Source organism: Rattus norvegicus, chromosome 2 (assembly GCF_036323735.1).
Source record: "Rattus norvegicus strain BN/NHsdMcwi chromosome 2, GRCr8, whole genome shotgun sequence".
Taxonomy (NCBI): Eukaryota; Metazoa; Chordata; class Mammalia; order Rodentia; family Muridae; genus Rattus; species Rattus norvegicus.
This window is the reverse complement of record NC_086020.1, coordinates 207,389,624-207,408,110: the sequence shown is the minus strand read 5'-3', so window position 1 is coordinate 207,408,110 and position 18,487 is coordinate 207,389,624. Positions and strand designations below refer to the sequence as shown.

Here is an 18,487-nt window from a genome sequence, read left to right as displayed (position 1 = left end):
GGTGTTCTTAACCACTGAGCCATCTTTCCAGCCCAAAAAAGATTTTTTTATCATATGCCTTTATTGTTATCAAATACTTTAAGTCATATTTACTGACTTTTTCAAGTAGGTCTCAAACATCCAAGTAGTCAGAATATGCCTGACTTTTCTCTTTAATGAACTCCCAGTGTGTGTTTAGAAAGCATGGAGGAGTCGAGGCTGCTAAAGTTTAGACATTCCCCTTGCTTCCCGGGCTCTGGTGAAGTGAAACCTATCATTTACAGCTCTCCAAACTAACCTGAAAACTCTAAGATAACAACACTAAGTAGTAATATGGTCTGCCTAGTTTCCTCTGCTGAGTTCAAGCTTTCAGTTTGCATTGGCTCAGCTGAGATTAAAGACCTGTGGCATCCAGTGCACTCCCTGTTCCATTAGAGTGATCATGACACTCTGAGGGCTAAGAGACGAGTAGTACCTAGTCAGTGCACGGCCCTAAGAAGTTCAGTTCCTCAGCATTACACACACATACAAAAATTGTTTAACTAAGAAGAGGAATCAAATGAGAGTCCACTTTAATTCTCTAATTGTGTTTCAGGATTAACTGCTAGTTCTGGTAGCCATCATTTCCCGAGTGCAAGCAGGTGCTCAGTAGATAGAGATGGGGCAGTGGGGGAACTCGGGATTTAAAGCCATATAAACTAATAACTTCAACCTTTTAAACTGTGCACTGCTACTAGAACACATGCATTTACTCATATGCAGTTTATCCAACAGATATATGGCATGTAAATAGAAATAATGGTTCTAATATTCTGATGTTTTAAGGGAGTATTTTGCCTAATTTATTCTGGACAAAAGTAAAATGTTAAGCAGATTTGCCACTAGGTTTCTGTTTGTTTTAAACTGATAGAAATGCTTCTCTTTGTAGTAGTATTGAAAAAAAAAAAAAAGAAGTTAATGTTTATGATAATTGACAACATAGAAATTACCCCCAAAATACTTGACCTATAAGTTGTATACTCATAGAGAACAAAAAAAGGGAACATAAAGAGTCCTGTATATCAGTGCTAAGGGCTAAGGACTTTCACTTTTCGTAGTTGTTGTTAAAACAAGATCTTACTCTGTAGCCCAGGCTATCCCCAAACTTGACATCTGCCTGCCTGCACCTCCTGTGACTTTGGATCAGGTTTATATCACGACACCCAGCTCGTGATGTTGAGTTACAGCACTGGGAAGAGCTGCTGACATTGTAATTGGTGCCAAAAACAGCTTTCTGTCCAACGAATAAGGTGCAGTGTGTCTGAGGGCATTTTGAACATCATTTTGTAAACAGTCTGTTTTATCTTTCTTGGAATATTCAAGTTAGTAACACTGAGGTCTTTGGTTCTATCTTCATAAATTGTTTATATAAAAGTATAAGACTTAAAATTATTTCCTACATAACTACACACACATACATACACACACACACACGCGCACACACACACACACGCACACACGCACACATGCACACACACGCACACACGTAGTATGTGGCAAGTACAGCACTAATAATCCATTGTAAAATGTGGAATTTGGTGATAAGCTTTCACTGTAGATAAATCAATAACCATTTAATTAGATATTGTTGAGCTAATCATTTCACATTTATATTAATTTATAGCCCTTAGAGTCAGGGCAGAATTTTTTAATGTATTTGAAGTGATATCATATCACTTTATATATTAAATATGTGATCTCTAATTTTAAGCTTTTAAATTTTTAAATGCAAAGACAACTAAGATCTGCTTAGAATGCCCTTCTTAGGTTCTTAGGGCTGGGTTGAAACTGAATAGCAGAGCCCTTACTGAGCGCCACCTTTAGTCTCCTTTGAGTCACCAATGCCTTTCAGAATCTGATATCACATAAAAGCTAAGTGCAAATGTACATTTTTGCTACAGAGGATTCTGGAAGATTTACAGGCCTTCTAATTTTCCCTTTAGTCCAAACCTGAAGTGTGATTAACACATGACTTTGTGGTCTTTGGCAGGCTTACCTCACTTTTCTTCTGGTCTTTTTCGCTGCTGGGGGAGGGATACTTTCATTGCACTTCGAGGGATGCTGCTGGTTACTGGTCGCTACCTAGAAGCCAGGTAAGAGCCTTCCCTCTGACCCATCTGCTCTCAATGCCGGAAAAGTGTGATTTCCTTCAGTGTTTTTTAGTGTGTGTGTGTGTGTGTGTGTGTGTGTGTGTGTGTGTGTGTGTGTGTGTGTACATGTGTGTATGTAAGCACAGGCATGCCAGCATGCACATGTGAGCCAGAGAATGGCTTGCTGGAGTTTTGCTTTCATTCCACCAGGTGGGTGCCAGAAATCCAGTTCAACATTAGACTTGGTGGCAAGTACTGAGCTATCTCACAGCCTCCAGATTTTTAGGTTTTATTTTGTGTGTTCTGATTTAGTGGGTTTAGAAAATTGTAAAGGAAAAGGGCAATTTGAAAGTTACTATATTTCATGCTAGGTCAGATAATCTTCACTGTTCAGAAGTTTATTTTTTAAAAATTAGAGGGGTTGGGGATTTAGCTCAGTGGTAGAGCGCTTGAGCACAAGGCCCTGGGTTCGGTCCCCAGCTCCGAAGAAAGAAAAGAAAAAAAAATTAGACTCATTTTCATAAAGAGTATTGCTGACTCATTTTAAAAAGGAATTATATTAAGTTTTCCTCCATTTCTTGTCAAGCTTACAACCCCCAATTTGATTCTTTCCAGTGATGAAAAGTTGAAGTGATGTTTTCTTTTATCATGGAGATAGGAATAAATTTATTGCAATTAAAAAGAAGTATAAGCATTTGATCCCAGGATGTGAAGGCAGAGGCAAGCAGGTCTCTGTAAGTTGAGGCTAGCTTAGTCTACATAGTGAGCTCTAGAATAGCCAGGGCTTCAGAGAGAGACCCTAGTTTCAAAAATCCTAAAAAATACCCCAAAAAGTTATACAATAGTGCCACCTTTAGTGTGTTCTACAAGTTACTGTCACAGAGCATCACCAGCGGTGACCTTGCTGAACATGCAGGTGCTTGGTGCCCAAGCCAAAGCCCCTCCGTCCAGACCTGGGGATAGGAAGGTGTTGGAAGGCCAAAACTGTTTCCACAGTGTCTCCAGTCATTATCAGCAGCCTGAAACTAGTTTAAAAGCACTGCTCTGTTAGCTAAAATTTTTAACGTAGAAGCATTTTATGAAACTTTATTTTTATGCTATCAGAAAAATTACTGGTGTTTCCCTCTTCAGGTGTTAAATTTTATTGATTTTTAAAATTGCTTATTTTTAGTTATGTGCATGGGGGTGTCTTAGTCAGTGTTTACTGCTGTGAACAGACACCGTGACCAAGGCAAGTCTTATAAAGAACAACCTTTAATTGGGGCTGGCTTACAGCTGAGAGTTCTACATCTTCATCTGAAGGCTACTGGCAGAATACTGACTTCCAGGCAGCTAGGATGAGGGTCTTAAAGCCCACACCCACGGTGACACACCCACTCCAACAGGGCCACACCTTCTAATAGCTACTCCCTGGGCTGAGCGTATACAAACCATCACAGAGTACTGATGCTCTGCAGGACCAGAAGAGGGCATTGGTTCCCTGGAGCTGGAGTTACAGGCAGTGGTGAGCTGCCCAGTGTGGATGTTAGTAAAACAGGTCTTGTGCAAGAGCAGTACATGCTCCTAACCACTGAGCTGTCTCTCCACCTCGCTTTGGTCATTTTAAAATTGGTCTAGGTGGTTACCTAAAATGAACCGCATCTTCCCCTTCAAACCTAATATAAAGTATTTTCTAATTGAGTGGTGGCAATTATGCAGCTTACAATTTGGGGCTGGCTGAGTATGGTGGCACACTCCTTTCATCCCAGCACTCTGGAGGCAAAGGCAGGCAGATTTCTTACCAAGGCAAGCCTAGTCTACATAGAAGGTTCCAGGACAGCCAGGGCTACATAGTGAGATGCTGTCTCAAAATAAATAAGTAAGCAACAAATAAGTAAACAAATAAATAGTAAATTGAGGGGCTCACAAGATGGCTCAGCTGGTCAGGGTGCTTGCCCTGCAAACCTGGAGCCCACATATAAAGGTAAACGAAGGGAACTGACTTCACAAAGTTGTCCTCAGACCGAAACACTCATACTGTGACACACACACAGACACACACACACACGAGTAATGATGGTGATGATGATAATGACAGTTCTTTTAAAAACTGGGGGAACTAGAGAGATGGTTCAGTACTTAAGAACACTGGCTGTTCTGGAGGACCCAGGTTTGATTCTTAGCAAACACACGGAGGCTCACACCATCTGTAACTCCAGTTCCCAGGGATTTGACACCTCCTTCTGGCCTCAGCTAGGGCTGCATACACCACCAGGTAGACTGGCATACATGTAGGCAAAACATCATACACATAAAATAACAATCTTTTAAATGAATTTGGAAGGCTGTTTGCTTCTGTATCAGATGCCTTAAGCAAATGATTTACAAGTCAGATAAAAAAAATAAGTCTGCTTGAACACCTTTAATCCCAGAACTCTGGAGGCAGAGACAGACAAATCTCTGAGTTCAAGGCCAGCCTTGCCTACAGAGCTTATTTCAAAACACAGGGCTACACAGAGAAATGCTGTCTTGAAAAACCCAAAACCAAACAAACAGGATTCAGCAAAACACAGTGGCAGCAACCTTGGCCTGTGTCATGGACAGCTTCTATCGCTGGCTCACATCAGCAGCTGCCAGCTGCCATCCTCCCTCAGTGCTTTCTGTGGGAAGGCCAGAGTGCTCACCTTACTGAGTGTAATGACTGCTGCAGTTAATGGGCCTGAAAGGCTCTCTGACACAGGGCACACACTCGGGAAAGGTTCGGGGGTTAAATCATCGCTACAGTGCTGGTACAGTAGTGGTCCCATCCTCGGTCATCACTCTGTGTTGCTCTACAAAGTTCTGTCCTTCATTTTACCTTTGGCCATCTGGATCCCGGGTTGTCATGCTGTGTTCTGTGACCCTTTGTGTGACCTGTGAGCAAAACTAGAATAAAAGCCTCCTATGGTACACTTAGGAGGCAAGTATTAAACTGAGACAATAAGGACTAGACCCTTTCAGTGACCTTTCCAAGGTTAGACCTCACCTGGGAAATAGAAGCTTTGTAGCGTGCAATGCCATCTCAGACTAAGTTCTCATTTGTATTGCGGTAACACCACAGAACATAAACTATCATCTGTCAGTTAATAATGTGAGTCACGGTTGGGGTTTTGCTATTGTTGTTTTGGGGTTTTGTTTTGTTTGTTTCTTTGTTGTAAAACAGGGTCTTACCTTGTAGCCCTAAATAGCGTACAACTCATATAGGCCAGCTGGTCTAGACTTCAGATACCTGCCTGCTGCCGCCTGTGTGCTGGGATGAATTAGAGTTTTCAAGGCCAGCTTCTGTCCATTGTCTTCTATGTATTTACTTCGTTCTTGATCTCTACTAGGTAAAGTAATAAAGTCCATATTGGAGGATTACTTAAATACCTGAAATGTTGAAATACCGTAGATTTCAAAGACAGAAGCTAGGACCTGGAGAGATGGTTCAGTGGCTAATGGCGCTCACCTCTCTTGAAGGGTTCAGTTCCCAGAACCCACATGGCAGGCATACCATTTTAACTCCAGTTCTAGGGGATCCAGCATAGTTCTCACCTCCGTGTGGAACTTCACATCATACACTTAGACACACATAAACAAAAGTAAGAACATCTTTTTTACATATAGAAGTCACAGCACTCCTTATAAATTCCTGACTGAGGACATGACTCCAAAGATACAAACCTGTTACAGAAAGGGAGGGCTCCCCAGGGTGCTAGAGAGAAAAGCTGGGCCCCGGAAAAAGCAGCCTTTTTTTCCCTTTGTTTTTATAGGAGTTTTCATCTCAAATGATCCATTTGCTTCTGTTGTTTCAGGAATATTATTTTAGCATTTGCTTGTACCCTGAGGCATGGTCTCATTCCTAACCTCCTTGGCGAAGGAACGTATGCCAGGTACAACTGTCGTGATGCCGTGTGGTGGTGGCTGCAGTGCATTCAGGACTATTGCAAGATGGTTCCAAATGGTCTAGACATCCTCAAATGCCCAGTTTCCAGAATGTATCCAACAGATGACTCTGCACCTTTGCCTGCTGGGACTCTGGTAAAGATCATTTCTTAAAATAATTTTGGAGAAAATGTAACTTTATCTTTTAATGTAAAATATTAAGGCTCCAAGTCATAAGAATTCAAATATCAAAAAGTGTCAAAATCAATATTCCTTTAGTGTCAACACAGTGAGAAGTTACAGAGATAAGACTTGCTCCTTACTGAAGCACAGAGTGTGGGAGCATAGGAGCTGCTGCTTTTCCCGGCCCCACCCCACTCCCCGTTTCTTCTCCAGGGGAAAGTATTTATCTACATTCCTGGAGTTGAGGGATTTAGGAAAATAAGAATGTAACCCATTCCTAACGGCAGAGATGACCTGCTGTCTCCACAGGATCAGCCTTTGTTTGAAGTCATACAGGAAGCTATGCAGAGGCACATGCAAGGCATTCAGTTCCGAGAGCGGAATGCCGGTCCACAGATCGATCGAAACATGAAGGATGAGGGTATGTAATCCAGCGCCATGGGCAGGACTTACCAGTGCTGTCAGAGTAACCCTGCTGTGCCTTGCAGATGCTTGTGTGCGGTACTTGAAGCTATAGTTGAGAAAGTGAACATTGTTCCTGATCTCTCCACGCTTGTGTTGCTAAGGAAAAGATAAAAGTTTGTATCTTTTGTCAATTTCCAAGGTAATACTGACATTATAATTTATTTTCTGTAAATGAAGTTTTTACCTGCAAGTATGTATGTGCACCATGTGCATGCTGGGTGCCTGCAGAAGAGGCCGTCAGACCCCTGGACCGAGAGACTGAGGTGGCTGTGCACCTCCGGTGGTCCACAGAGCAGCAGCATTAACCACTGAGCCACCTCTGTGGCCCTTAGTGCTACAATTTTTAATCTCAAGGCTAGTGTTGCCTTTTTGAAAACCAGGCATGATGGCCCATGCCTATAATCTAGCACTCAGGAGGCAGAGGCGGGACTATCATGAGTTCAAGACTAGTCTGAGCTACACAGTGAAACCTTGTCTCAAACATAAGAAGGACCCAGCATTGTGGTACATGCCTTTAGTCCCAGCACCGGGGAGTCAGGTCCCTGAGTCTGAGGTCAGCCTGGTCTACAGAGTGAGCTCCAGATCAGTCAGAGCTACACAGAGACACCTGTCTCAAAAATTAATTAATTAGCTAACTCTGTTTTTGAGAATTGAGTGTTAAGTGCCAGGCTTTGTGATGATGGCTTTACCATTGTCCTTCCTCATTAATTCCTGAAGACATTAAGAGTGAATTACACTGGGCTTGAGAGATGGTGACCAAGTGAGAGAATCAGGACTCAGATCTCTGGAACCTATGGAAATGCCAGGTGAGCTCTGCTGAGGGCAGAGGCATGGTGTCCAGGAACGGTAAGCCAGCCAGTGAGACTAGTGTGTCAGACAGAGAGCTCTGGGTCTCACTGTATGAACAAGGTGGAAGACGGAGCAAGGAAGATTTGACGCCAACCTCACACGTGGGAATGTAGCCGTCCTGGCTCTCCCTTGTAAACCAGGTCAGTCTGGAACTCACAGTGATGGGCCGTCTGTCTCGACATCCTGGGTGCTGAGATTCAAAGTCTGGGGCACACACCCGACTTTGAAAATTTTACATAAATTGAGTATCAGTATGTAATGTGTTTAATTTGGCTGATCAAGACAGGATCTCCCTATGAAGCTTTAGGTGGCCTGGAACTGCTAAATAGACCAGACTAACCTTGAAGTCATGATGCTTTATTAATTATAATAGTGTAATAGTATGTGGTATAGTAGTAATACCCAAACATTAGCTCACTAAGTTAATTGGTAACAGTCACTGATACACTTCTTTATCCTTCCCTCAGCGAAGTCAATGGAAACAGCTTTAGTATCCAAAGGACATTTTTACGGGATCTCTGAGATATTTTAGGGTTAACTGTTGTTGTTGTATGAAACATTTCAACTATAAGTAAGCAAAATAATTTTTACCTTTGAAGCTGGTGTTGAAATTAAATGTATTGATTTACTATATTTCTTCATATCTTTCTGTTTTACTTTGAAAAGAAATAAAATATACTACATAATCCAAAAATTCTTTTTTATTTTTTAATTACTTATTAGAATTAATGACTAGACTGTAACTGGAGTATACTGTTTCCATGTATATTTTTATATTTTATGCATTTATATATGTTTGAGCATGTATAAATTAGTTGTGATATATATCATGAAATATAAACTCAATGTATTATATATTATATGATTATATTAGGTTCTTAAATCCTATATTCTATACAAATATATCAGATGTGTAAAGAATCATAGATGAAAATCTGCATTTTAAGGTTTTTATTTGCTACCTTCTGCAATGTGTTTACTACATCATTTTGTCTTAGGGACCCATTCATTTTGTTCCATAGACATCCAGTTTGTTCACTTCAAGGACAGAGCATGTCTTAGTGTATATGATGTTAAGGCCTTCCTCTACTGAGTAGACCTGTGATTTTGCCAATGTAAGCAGTGCTTTAGAAACAACATCGTGATATGCAGTTCTGGATACACACAGGTGTCTTTGGAAAGAGAAATGAAATTTATATGTTTTTACCATAAAACTGAATGATTTTTAGTTGTTTCAAAAAAAGAGTGTCATATGAGGTTTACCTGGCTTTAAGCTCACTGTATGAGCCAGCTTCAACCTCGTGTGTGATCCTCTGCATCCTGAGTGCTAGGACTGTAGACCTGTCCCTCCGTGGCTGCTTTCTAAGTGTCTCATTTTGCTTTTTCAGGTTTCAACATAACCGTGGGGGTTGATGAAGAAACAGGATTTGTTTATGGAGGAAATCGCTTCAACTGTGGCACATGGATGGATAAAATGGGAGAGAGTGACAGAGCTAGAAACAGAGGGATCCCAGCCACCCCAAGGTAGAGTCCATGTCCTGATGCTTCTGCACATGCACTTTTAATTCACCGGCTCCCTTTTCAAACACACTTACTCATGGCATCTTTTGTTTTGCTAACCACTAACCATGGTCCTCATGGTGAATCCTTCTAGGTCTCTCATTCCCCCCACTCCTTCTCTGCGGTTTCCTTTTCCACTCATTCCTTCCTTGCCTCCAATAAAAAAAATAGAACAGCCTTCTCAGTGTAAGTAACCTGTTCTCATCCGGGAGTCTCATGATTTTTGCACCTCTACAAGAATCTCAAAATTTTTATGATTCATTACCCCAATGGTTAAGACAACTTTAAAATAAAAACAATAGTTACAATTATTTGTGTGGGATGTGTGTGTGTGTGTGTGTGTGTGTGTGTGGCAGCAAAGGCCTCTCTACCTGCTGTACCATCTCACCATCTCTCTTTAAGACATTTCTTAATCTGAACTTCATACAATGTGAAGATTTTATTATACCAGTCTTTACAAGTTTGGAAAACAATTAATCAAAGCCTTTTTAGCTCTAACTTTGTTATCAAGGGGTTTTCTTTTATGTGTTATCAACAAATATCACAAGTTCTTGATATTGATTTATGCTTGGAAACTATTTTCTTCTTTAAAAATAAATTAAGTGTCCATTTGGGAAGGTGCAGATAAATACAGGTGCCTTTGGAAGCCAGAAGAGGTCATGTGATTCTCTAGAACTGGAGCTACAGGCACTTGAGGGCTGCCTGCTATGGGGGATGGGAGCTGAACCAAGGTTTCTATAAGACCAATAATTGCTCTTAACCAATGAGCCATCTCTCCAGCCAGATGTTGTTTTCTTATTAAAGATTTATCTTCAAACATATCAGCCAGGACTAAAGAGAAAGACCGTCTCAAAAGATGCAAAAACAAAGGAGTACGTTAGAAGAGGCTGAGAGATGGCTGAGCTGTAAAGAAAGTTCACGGCTGCTGCTCCAGAAGGCCGAAGCTCCCTTCCCAGTGCTCACCCTGAAGGGCACACAGCCAAGTGTAACACGAGCTGCAAGAGATCCAGGGCTCTTATCTGCACATCCACACGTGTGGCACGTGTTGATAGAGATACACGTGGATACACTAAGTAAAAATAAGTCTTTATAATATATTAGAAACAAAATCAATGCCAAAGTAGTAAGGGAGGAGATTTCTTATATGATATATTACTCATGATGTGAAGATGTGGGCACAGGTAGTTGCTTGTATGATGCATTAATTATAATATTCACTAACATCTATTGGTGGTGGTGGTTTGATTTGGTTCTATGCTACCAAGAGCCTTCCTTATTGCTAGATATTCAACTCTGAGCTACATCCCCAACCCAGAATTACTTACTGAATGCCCTTTTAAATCATGGTTAAACAAGCTCAACACAGAAAATAAATTTTTTTAATTTTAGAGATGGGTCTGCTGTGGAAATCGTGGGCTTGTGTAAATCTGCTGTTCGTTGGTTGCTGGAATTGTCCAAGAAAAACATTTTTCCTTATCATGAAGTCAGAGTAAGAAGACATGGTAAGCTGATCTGTTTTACAAGGAACCTATAACGGAACTAGTGATTAACCTTTGTTGCTGTCATTGCGTTCAGCCAATAATACTAGAAAGTGCTAACTTTTAAGAAGAAGGAAAAATTGTTAATCCCAATATGGAAATCCTAACAGAGCCGTTCCTACAGCACCAGTGAGCTGAGAGAAGAAGGCGACGTAGTGCCTGCCTCCGTGCCCTCTCCCCTTCCTCTGAGCAAATTACATCCCATAGGCAGTCTAGAAATCTTTCCATCCCCTTCTGGATGAAACAATTTTGAGCTACCTGTAAACTTTAAACTTCTAAAAAGTAAGAAGTGGGTAGCGAGTTGTATGTGCAATCAGTCCACTGTTTGAAATGCTGTTTGGCACAGTGTCATGGTGTGAGTCGGTCTCGAGCTGTCTTTCATTCTTTCGGGGGCAGTATTTTGTCTTTGAATTTAAAGCATATCTCCATCTGAAGTAGCCACATTTTCTAAAACATGGGGAATTTACTTCATAATTAAGCTAATATGAGTTTTGGCAACAACAGACACTTAAATGTTCTGAATATTGACAACTGCCATTCTTTTATCCCTTTTCAGGAAAGGTTGTAGCAGTCTCCTATGATGAGTGGAACAGAAAAATACAAAACAGTTTTGAAAAGCTCTTTCATGTTTCCGAAGACCCTTCAGATCCTAACGAGAAGCATCCGAATCTGGTTCACAAGCGGGGCATCTACAAGGACAGCTACGGTGCGTCAAGTCCTTGGTGTGACTATCAGCTCAGGCCCAACTTTACCATAGCAATGGTCGTGGTAAGTGATGTATGTAGCCCTCAAATTTCAAAACTGTCATGGTAGCTCTACTAAGGGCCTTTGTTTCCTGTTTGGTTTTAAGTTCCAGTTAACCATGAGACATTATTGCCTTCTGGGTAGTTTTCTATGGTTTCAGTAATTAAATATGCATTACCACCTCTAATCTGAAACATTTAGTGTCAAAAACAGGAAACAGTGGATGCTGAGAAACAAAGGGCCCCAGAGTCACACATGCCACAGTACCTATTGCCTGTGCTCAAACTGCACTGAAGAGACGAGGTCTCAGGCCAGTCCAGCTGCCTCACTCAACCCTCACCCTTTCCTCCTGAAAACTCAGGACATTTGTACTGCATAAGCTCATGCCACAAACAGCTCCCCAGTGCACTAGTCAGAGAGTTCTGTGCTAGGGAATGCTCACCGGCAGCGTATAGTCACATTCTGTCTCCTTTGTGTTTTACTCTAATTAGTTCTATTTGGCTTTAAAAAAAAAAAAAGGATTTTATCATTTTATTTTATGTGGGGGGGGGGGGGCAGGAGAGTAACCTGCATGTTATTTTTTTTTTTTTTTTGGTTCTTTTTTTCAGAGCTGGGGATCGAACCCAGGGCCTTGCGCTTCCTAGGCAAGCGCTCTACCACTGAGCTAAATCCCCAACCCCGTAACCTGCATGTTATGTATGTGCAATGCCCCCAAGAGGCCAGAAGAGGGCATCAGATCCCTGAGACTACAATTACAGACTGTTGTCAGTCACCCTGTAGGTGCTAGAGACTGAGCCTGTGTCCTCTAGAAGAGAAGCCATTGTTCTTAACCACTGAGCCATCTCTCCAGCCACCTCGCTAAGAATTCCTGATCCCCCTTTGTTGTAAAATCTCAGTCTAAAAATAAACTCTTAAGGACAGTGGACTAGGAAGGCTCTGTGTTTAGCCATGCGGCCCTGAGTGTTTGACTCTTGTCAAAAAGATTACTAAGCAGAATGTTAGTAATTGTAGTGGTGTGAAAGTGCAACCTTGCGGACTGGTTCATTTCCCAGCACCCACAACTCTCTATAACTCACACCCTCACACAGACATACATGCAGGCAAAACCCACCAGTGCACATAAAGTAAAAATAAATAAATTTAGAAAGAAGGAAAGAGAGTGCAAGCTGGCACAGAGGCAGTATGGGTTTGGCGCCTTCTCACTTCCTTCTCTAAATGGGTGCAGATTTTCACTCTTTCCCCATGTCCCAGCACTTGTGCTGTTGGCATACAAGTTCTTCTGAACTCATTATCACCAAGAAGAGAGGGAAAAGCTTCAGGTACATTATAGGGCACTCCGGCAGATCTAGGAATAAAGTGGCAGGTTGAGGTGGGCTTACCTTTATTGTAGCTGCGGCTCCCGTTTGGATCTGGTAATGGTTCCCAGGTGTCCCGTGAGCTCTCCCAGCCTCAGCTGAGAGAGGAGACTCAGAATCAGCCTCAGAGGCTTAGATCCATCAGGCTCCACTGTCAGATCTGACCCACACTATATTCTTACATTTGTTTTTCAGAGTTTATAGTTAGCAGAGTTACATGGGTAAGGACTAACTTTTCTGCGATATTACAATGTTTCTTCTGTGTTTACTTTCTTCACTAGGCCCCTGAGCTCTTTACTGCTGAAAAGGCTTGGAAGGCTTTGGAAATTGCAGAAGGAAAATTGCTTGGTCCCCTTGGCATGAAGACTTTGGATCCAGAGTAAGCTGGAGTATTAGTATTAAGAAGGTTGTTGAGCTGGGCGGTGGTCGTGAGTGCCTTTCATCTCAGCACCCGGGAGGTAGAAGGGCCGGTAGCTCTGAGTTCAAAGCCAGCCTGGTTTACAGAACGAGTTTCAGGATGGCCAGGGCCATACAGAAAAACACTGTCTTCAAAACAGAAAAAAAAAAAGAAAAGAAAAGAAAAAGAAGGCAATTGATACTGTGTTTAACCCACATAGATTAGTATTATCCATTCCATGGTTATTTACAAGTAACTTCTGGAAAATCACATTCAAACTTCTGAAAACATCTACCAGTTTACTGTGTACGAGTGTTAAATGTACCTCTGACATGCTTTCATTCTTCATATGCAAAATTTTGTATGCAAATACTTGTTATTTTCTCTATGTTTGCATGTTCAGAGAAGATTAAAAACTGCCATGTGTGGTGGTACACACAGACTATCTCTGAGAGTTCAAAGCCAGCCTGGACTACTGAGAAAGTTCCATGTCAGCCAGGGGCACTGCATTTATACCCTATTTCAAACTCTCAGTCCTCAAAAGCAAACAAAAGATCTGCTGATCTAACTAAAAGTTAATGATAATGGTTCACATGGCCATTTTGTATCACTAAACAAGATTTTAAAAGTTACAATTTGGGCTGGAGCGATGGCTCAGTGGTTAAGAGCACTGACTATTCATCCAGAGGTCATGAGTTCAATTCCCAGCAACCACATGGTGGCTCACAACCATCTGTAATGAGATCTGATGCCCTCTTCTGGTGTGTCTGAAAACAGCAACAGTGTACTTCTATATAATAAATAAATAAATCTTTTTTTAAAAAGTTGCAATTTAATTAAATCTTACTGTGCATAACTCATCTGCTGGCAGTGTTTGTGAGGCTGCAGGATATAACTTTGTTAAGTAATGTGCTGATGCTGGGCAGGCTTACTCTACAGAGGAAGAAAGAAGATGGTGATTTTTCTTGCCTTTGCTATTGAAATTCTGATGCCTCTTGTATGACACCTGACCCTCCTTTACTGACCTCGAACTCCACTCGTTTGCAGTGACATGGTTTACTGTGGAGTCTATGACAATGCCTTAGACAATGACAACTACAACCTTGCCAGAGGTTTCAATTACCACCAAGGACCTGTAAGAATTCACTTTCTTTCCAGAGTTTTCAATTTAACTTATTTTTAAATAAAGCTAGATATTCATAATTCTTTTTCTCTTTACTTTTAAATCATATTTTAGGAGTGGCTATGGCCGATTGGGTATTTTCTTCGTGCAAAGTTGTATTTTTCCAAAATGATGGGCCCAGAGACTGCTGCGAAGACTGTATTTTTGGTTAAAAATGTTCTTTCTAGACATTATGTTCATCTTGAGAGGTAAGTCATCTCGTGACTAATGTCCAACCCATGGATTAGCTACCAGATAGACAAGGTTTCCTTAGGACTCGTTTTCCCATGCCCTCTGCTTCTTCGTGGGACCCACCCTGTGCTCTATACCGTAATTTCAACCGTGGAATTTCTACCTCCACTAGGTATTTTGCTTCTTATATCTTATATAAGTATTTGAGATCTTATATTTTATGATCTGTACTTGTATAATAGTCTTTAATTTTCAAGATAACTGATAATTTGGATATGATTAAGATAGATTAAAAAATACTTGAAATATTCAGATTGGGCCTTGTGAGTTGATTCATTTATCAAGTAAAAATATTCATTATTTTTAAAATATTAGTTGGTCTTTTGACTATTACTCCAAGTGGTATTTCTTGTACTCTTTGTCTTAATTGTTAATAAATTAAACACTGTCGATATTGTATATTTTTTCTAAGATGGCATAAATTCAGCCAAAGACTTCCTTGATTTCTTTAAGTCTAGATTATCTGAGTGCACTGCTGCTGATGGCTTAACTAAACGCATAAGTGGCATATACTGCCTCACTTCCTTACGTGAGCGTCGTCAGGTGCACTGACAGTCTGTGATGCTGAGATTTGCCACTGGTTATTAACTTCTGTACGTCCCTCTTCTCTCTTTGCATGTAGGAGTAGTTACTGCAGTTACCTCATGGGTTTCTGTCAGTACTAAATAAGATTTGTACATAACGTACTAAGTATTAGAAGATATGTGTATAATAAATTTATATATTAACTTGTAGAATAAGAAACAAATTGGCATTTTCCTAATTATAACTCTCAGTGTCTCTATATTTGGGTTTCTAGTTCTACTAAGTTCACACATGGAACACTTAGGTGTTTATAGCTTGAGTCCTAACCTTACTCTCAAAGCCTTAAATCATTGCCAGCCTGGAGGTGTCTTCCTATAATCCCAGACCACGGGAGCCATAAATAATAAAGATTTTATATACACACACACACACACACACACACACACACACACACACACACAACCTTTAGAATATTGTTTTTTAGCAAATGACTTATGACTTTGAGTGATTGCTTCTAGAGTTAAAGGCAAAGCCTTGGGACTTGCCTACTTTATTCATGCACATAAGACTAAAATGCATTTGCTTTTCTTTGTTTTCAGATCCCCATGGAAAGGACTTCCAGAGCTCACCAATGAGAATGGCCAGTACTGCCCTTTCAGCTGTGAGACACAGGCATGGTCGATGGCTGCTGTTCTCGAAACCCTCTATGATCTATAGTTGGCTCGTAGATACTTAGTAATTGTGTGAACACTTGACATTATTGAATGCAAGGTCATAAGGAAATGTAAGCTCAACTCATTTTAAAAATCCCATTCATAGCCAGGGAGTGGTGGTGTACACCGTTGATCCCAGCACTCGGGAAACAGAAGCAGGCAGATCTCTTGAGTTCGATAGAGGCCAGCCTGGTCTACAAAGAAAGTTCCTGGACAGCCAGGGGTACACAGAGAAACCCTGTGTCGAAAAACCAAAAATTAAACAAACAAAAAAAAATAGATTTTTTTTGGCTTTTTTTCTTAAAGAATATCATGTGTACTGGGGATTACACGAAGGACCTCATGTATGTTAGACAAGCATTCTACCAACTGAACTTCATCCTGTGTCCTATTTTTTCTATATTCTTTTGATTTGAATCGAAGAAAAATGATCTTTTCCCATAGAAGGTTACAGGGAAAAGTATTCTTCAAAGCAGGGTTTAAAAACAGTGTATTATCTTCAGTTTAGAGGAAGAAGTCCTGCTGTCTGTTGGCACACTCCACAGGCTGTGTCATGAATGCTCTAACGTTTGCTACAGCAGTCTTAATACCATGCCTAATGCAGTCAGTGCACACTTGTTAAATGTTTTATGAATGTGGAATTATGGAAGTTTCCACCCACAGTATATGTTCATAGCTGGAGCACAGAGCTTCAAAATGTGCTTTATTTTTCATGGACAAGTTATGTTTTTAATATAGTAAATGCCAACTATACTTAATATAGCCTATTTGTGTTAAAGAGTAATTGGTCGTAATAAAACAGACCACTAGAACATAAGACAATTCTGTAAAATTAGTTCTAATTTCCCACTATGAGATAGTTTACATTTTCAAAATGGAAATTACTGGGCATATTTATGAAATTTTTCAAGGGGGAAAAAAGCTTAGAGCTGTACTTGGTGACACAGCTTGCTTAGCATGGTCAAGGCCTTGAGTTCTATCCCTAAAACCATCAAGAAAGGAAGGAAGGAGTATAAGAGGGGAGGGAGGGAGGAAAGAAAGAGGGAAGATTTAAAATAGAGCCATATTAGGTTATCAACAATAGGGTCACCATCCACCTCAGAAAATCCTTAGGGTACAGTGCTTATACTGAGGACTGTTGATGAAAGGCTGGTGCTGTGTTGGGCATGGTCTATGTGAAAGTCTAGGAGGTGTATTTTACCTTATCCCAGCCACAGTAATTAGACTGGAAAAGGATAATGGCCATTTGACTGAAGAACTCTTAGGTGCAACGCTTCGTTCCTGTGTGATGCTGCAGAAAGTTTCCCAAACGGTCCGTGCCTTGGTTTGTCACATATCAAACCAATCTTACTCTGCTAAGTGAAAGGTAAACTTAGCAGTTGAACCAGCATGCTGTGGTATTGTAGTGAGTTTTCATAGATGACTGAGGAGGCAGGGAGCCTGTCATTTAGTACATCACCTAAGTGGTAATCATTTCCACTGTGTCCTAAACGGCTCTGAGTACTGAGCAAATGTGTATATGTCTGTGTGTCAAAATAAAAGTTTTTTTTTAAAGGACTCTCTTTGCTTTCCTTCGTCTTCTTTACTGTAAATTTTCCCTGTCCTCATGAGTGGTGCTCAGAGATTTACCTTTTATAGGATATAGGAGCAGGGAGAGGAGGAAGAGAGAAGGCTGTCTGGAGATTTATTAAAGTAGCCATGTGTAAATTAGGAGTGAAGTAAGCTTTCAGTGTATCCCTAAGTCTGTTAGCATCTGTACTCCTTTGATATATCTTGAGTACAGTGAATTTTTATTTACATTTTACCAACTCACAAATATAGTAACAAATGGATGTGAACATTTACTTTCTGAAAAAGCCAGACAATTTTTGCTTTATTTTATTTATTTATTTATTTATTTATTTATTTATTTATTTATTTTTGGAGCTGGGGACCGAACCCAGGACCTTGCGCTTGCTAGGCAAGCGCTCTACCACTGAGCTAAATCCCCAACCCCAGATTTATTTATTATATATGAGTACAATGTAGCTGTCTTCAGACACACCAGAAGAAGGCTTCAGACCTCATTACAAATGGTTTTGAGCCACCATGTGGTTGCTGGGAATTGAACTCAGGACCTCTGGAAGAGCAGTCAGTGCTCTTAACCACTGAGCCATCTCTCCAGCTCTGCTTCATTCTTTTATACTACAGATTCTATGTCTTTACTTTTAGATAGAAGGTGCTAACATAAGAATCTATAATTCCACGTTGTTCGAAATGGATCAGTCAGACTTGCTGCATTTACTTACTTAACCCTCCATACACCAGTACCGGGAAGTCAGGGAATCAGGGTAGTTAGCTTTTGCTGGTTTTTTCTATTTCTGTCCACCCTGGATTATAAAGGAGTGATGACATTAGAGCTGATGCTTCTTTAACTGGGTCTCATGTGATCCGGACTAACCCTTACAAACTCAGTGTGAAATTAAGTCAATAAACTCTGCTACTGTTCTCCTGAGCCTGTGTGTGCCTCTGTTCACTCGTTTAACTCTTGCCCCCAGTCTGCCCCACCCATGTTGTTGTAAAAATATATAAAATAGAAAGGAGTAATTGTCTTTTACCCTGCTAGGTCCTCACTGCGGTGCCCCAAGATATCTGCTAGATATCTTGGTGGAAACACATCCCAGCCGCACACTTTCCTACACTCAAACCGTCACATAAAAGAACACACAACACAATAATCTTTGACCCTATTAGTAAGATATAATTGCCCACTTA

The 18,487-nt window shown here is 40.7% G+C and overlaps 1 protein-coding gene across 2 annotated transcripts in view; it reads left to right on the top strand.

Moving 5' to 3' along the window:
* Agl (amylo-alpha-1, 6-glucosidase, 4-alpha-glucanotransferase) overlaps positions 1-18,162 on the top strand; it is a 56,011-nt gene extending 37,849 nt beyond the window's left edge. The window contains exons 25-34 of one of the 2 annotated variants that reach the window (NM_001108564.1): positions 2,009-2,111; positions 5,921-6,146; positions 6,483-6,594; positions 8,876-9,011; positions 10,437-10,549; positions 11,142-11,353; positions 12,966-13,063; positions 14,129-14,216; positions 14,319-14,452; positions 15,620-18,162. In NM_001108564.1, the coding sequence (NP_001102034.1) occupies positions 2,009-2,111; positions 5,921-6,146; positions 6,483-6,594; positions 8,876-9,011; positions 10,437-10,549; positions 11,142-11,353; positions 12,966-13,063; positions 14,129-14,216; positions 14,319-14,452; positions 15,620-15,737 (1,340 nt within the window). In that variant the 3' untranslated portion in view covers positions 15,738-18,162. The remainder of the gene's footprint in view (positions 1-2,008; positions 2,112-5,920; positions 6,147-6,482; positions 6,595-8,875; positions 9,012-10,436; positions 10,550-11,141; positions 11,354-12,965; positions 13,064-14,128; positions 14,217-14,318; positions 14,453-15,619) is intronic. The other variant, XM_006233229.5, reaches the window with a different exon arrangement.
* Positions 18,163-18,487: the final 325 nt, after the last annotated feature.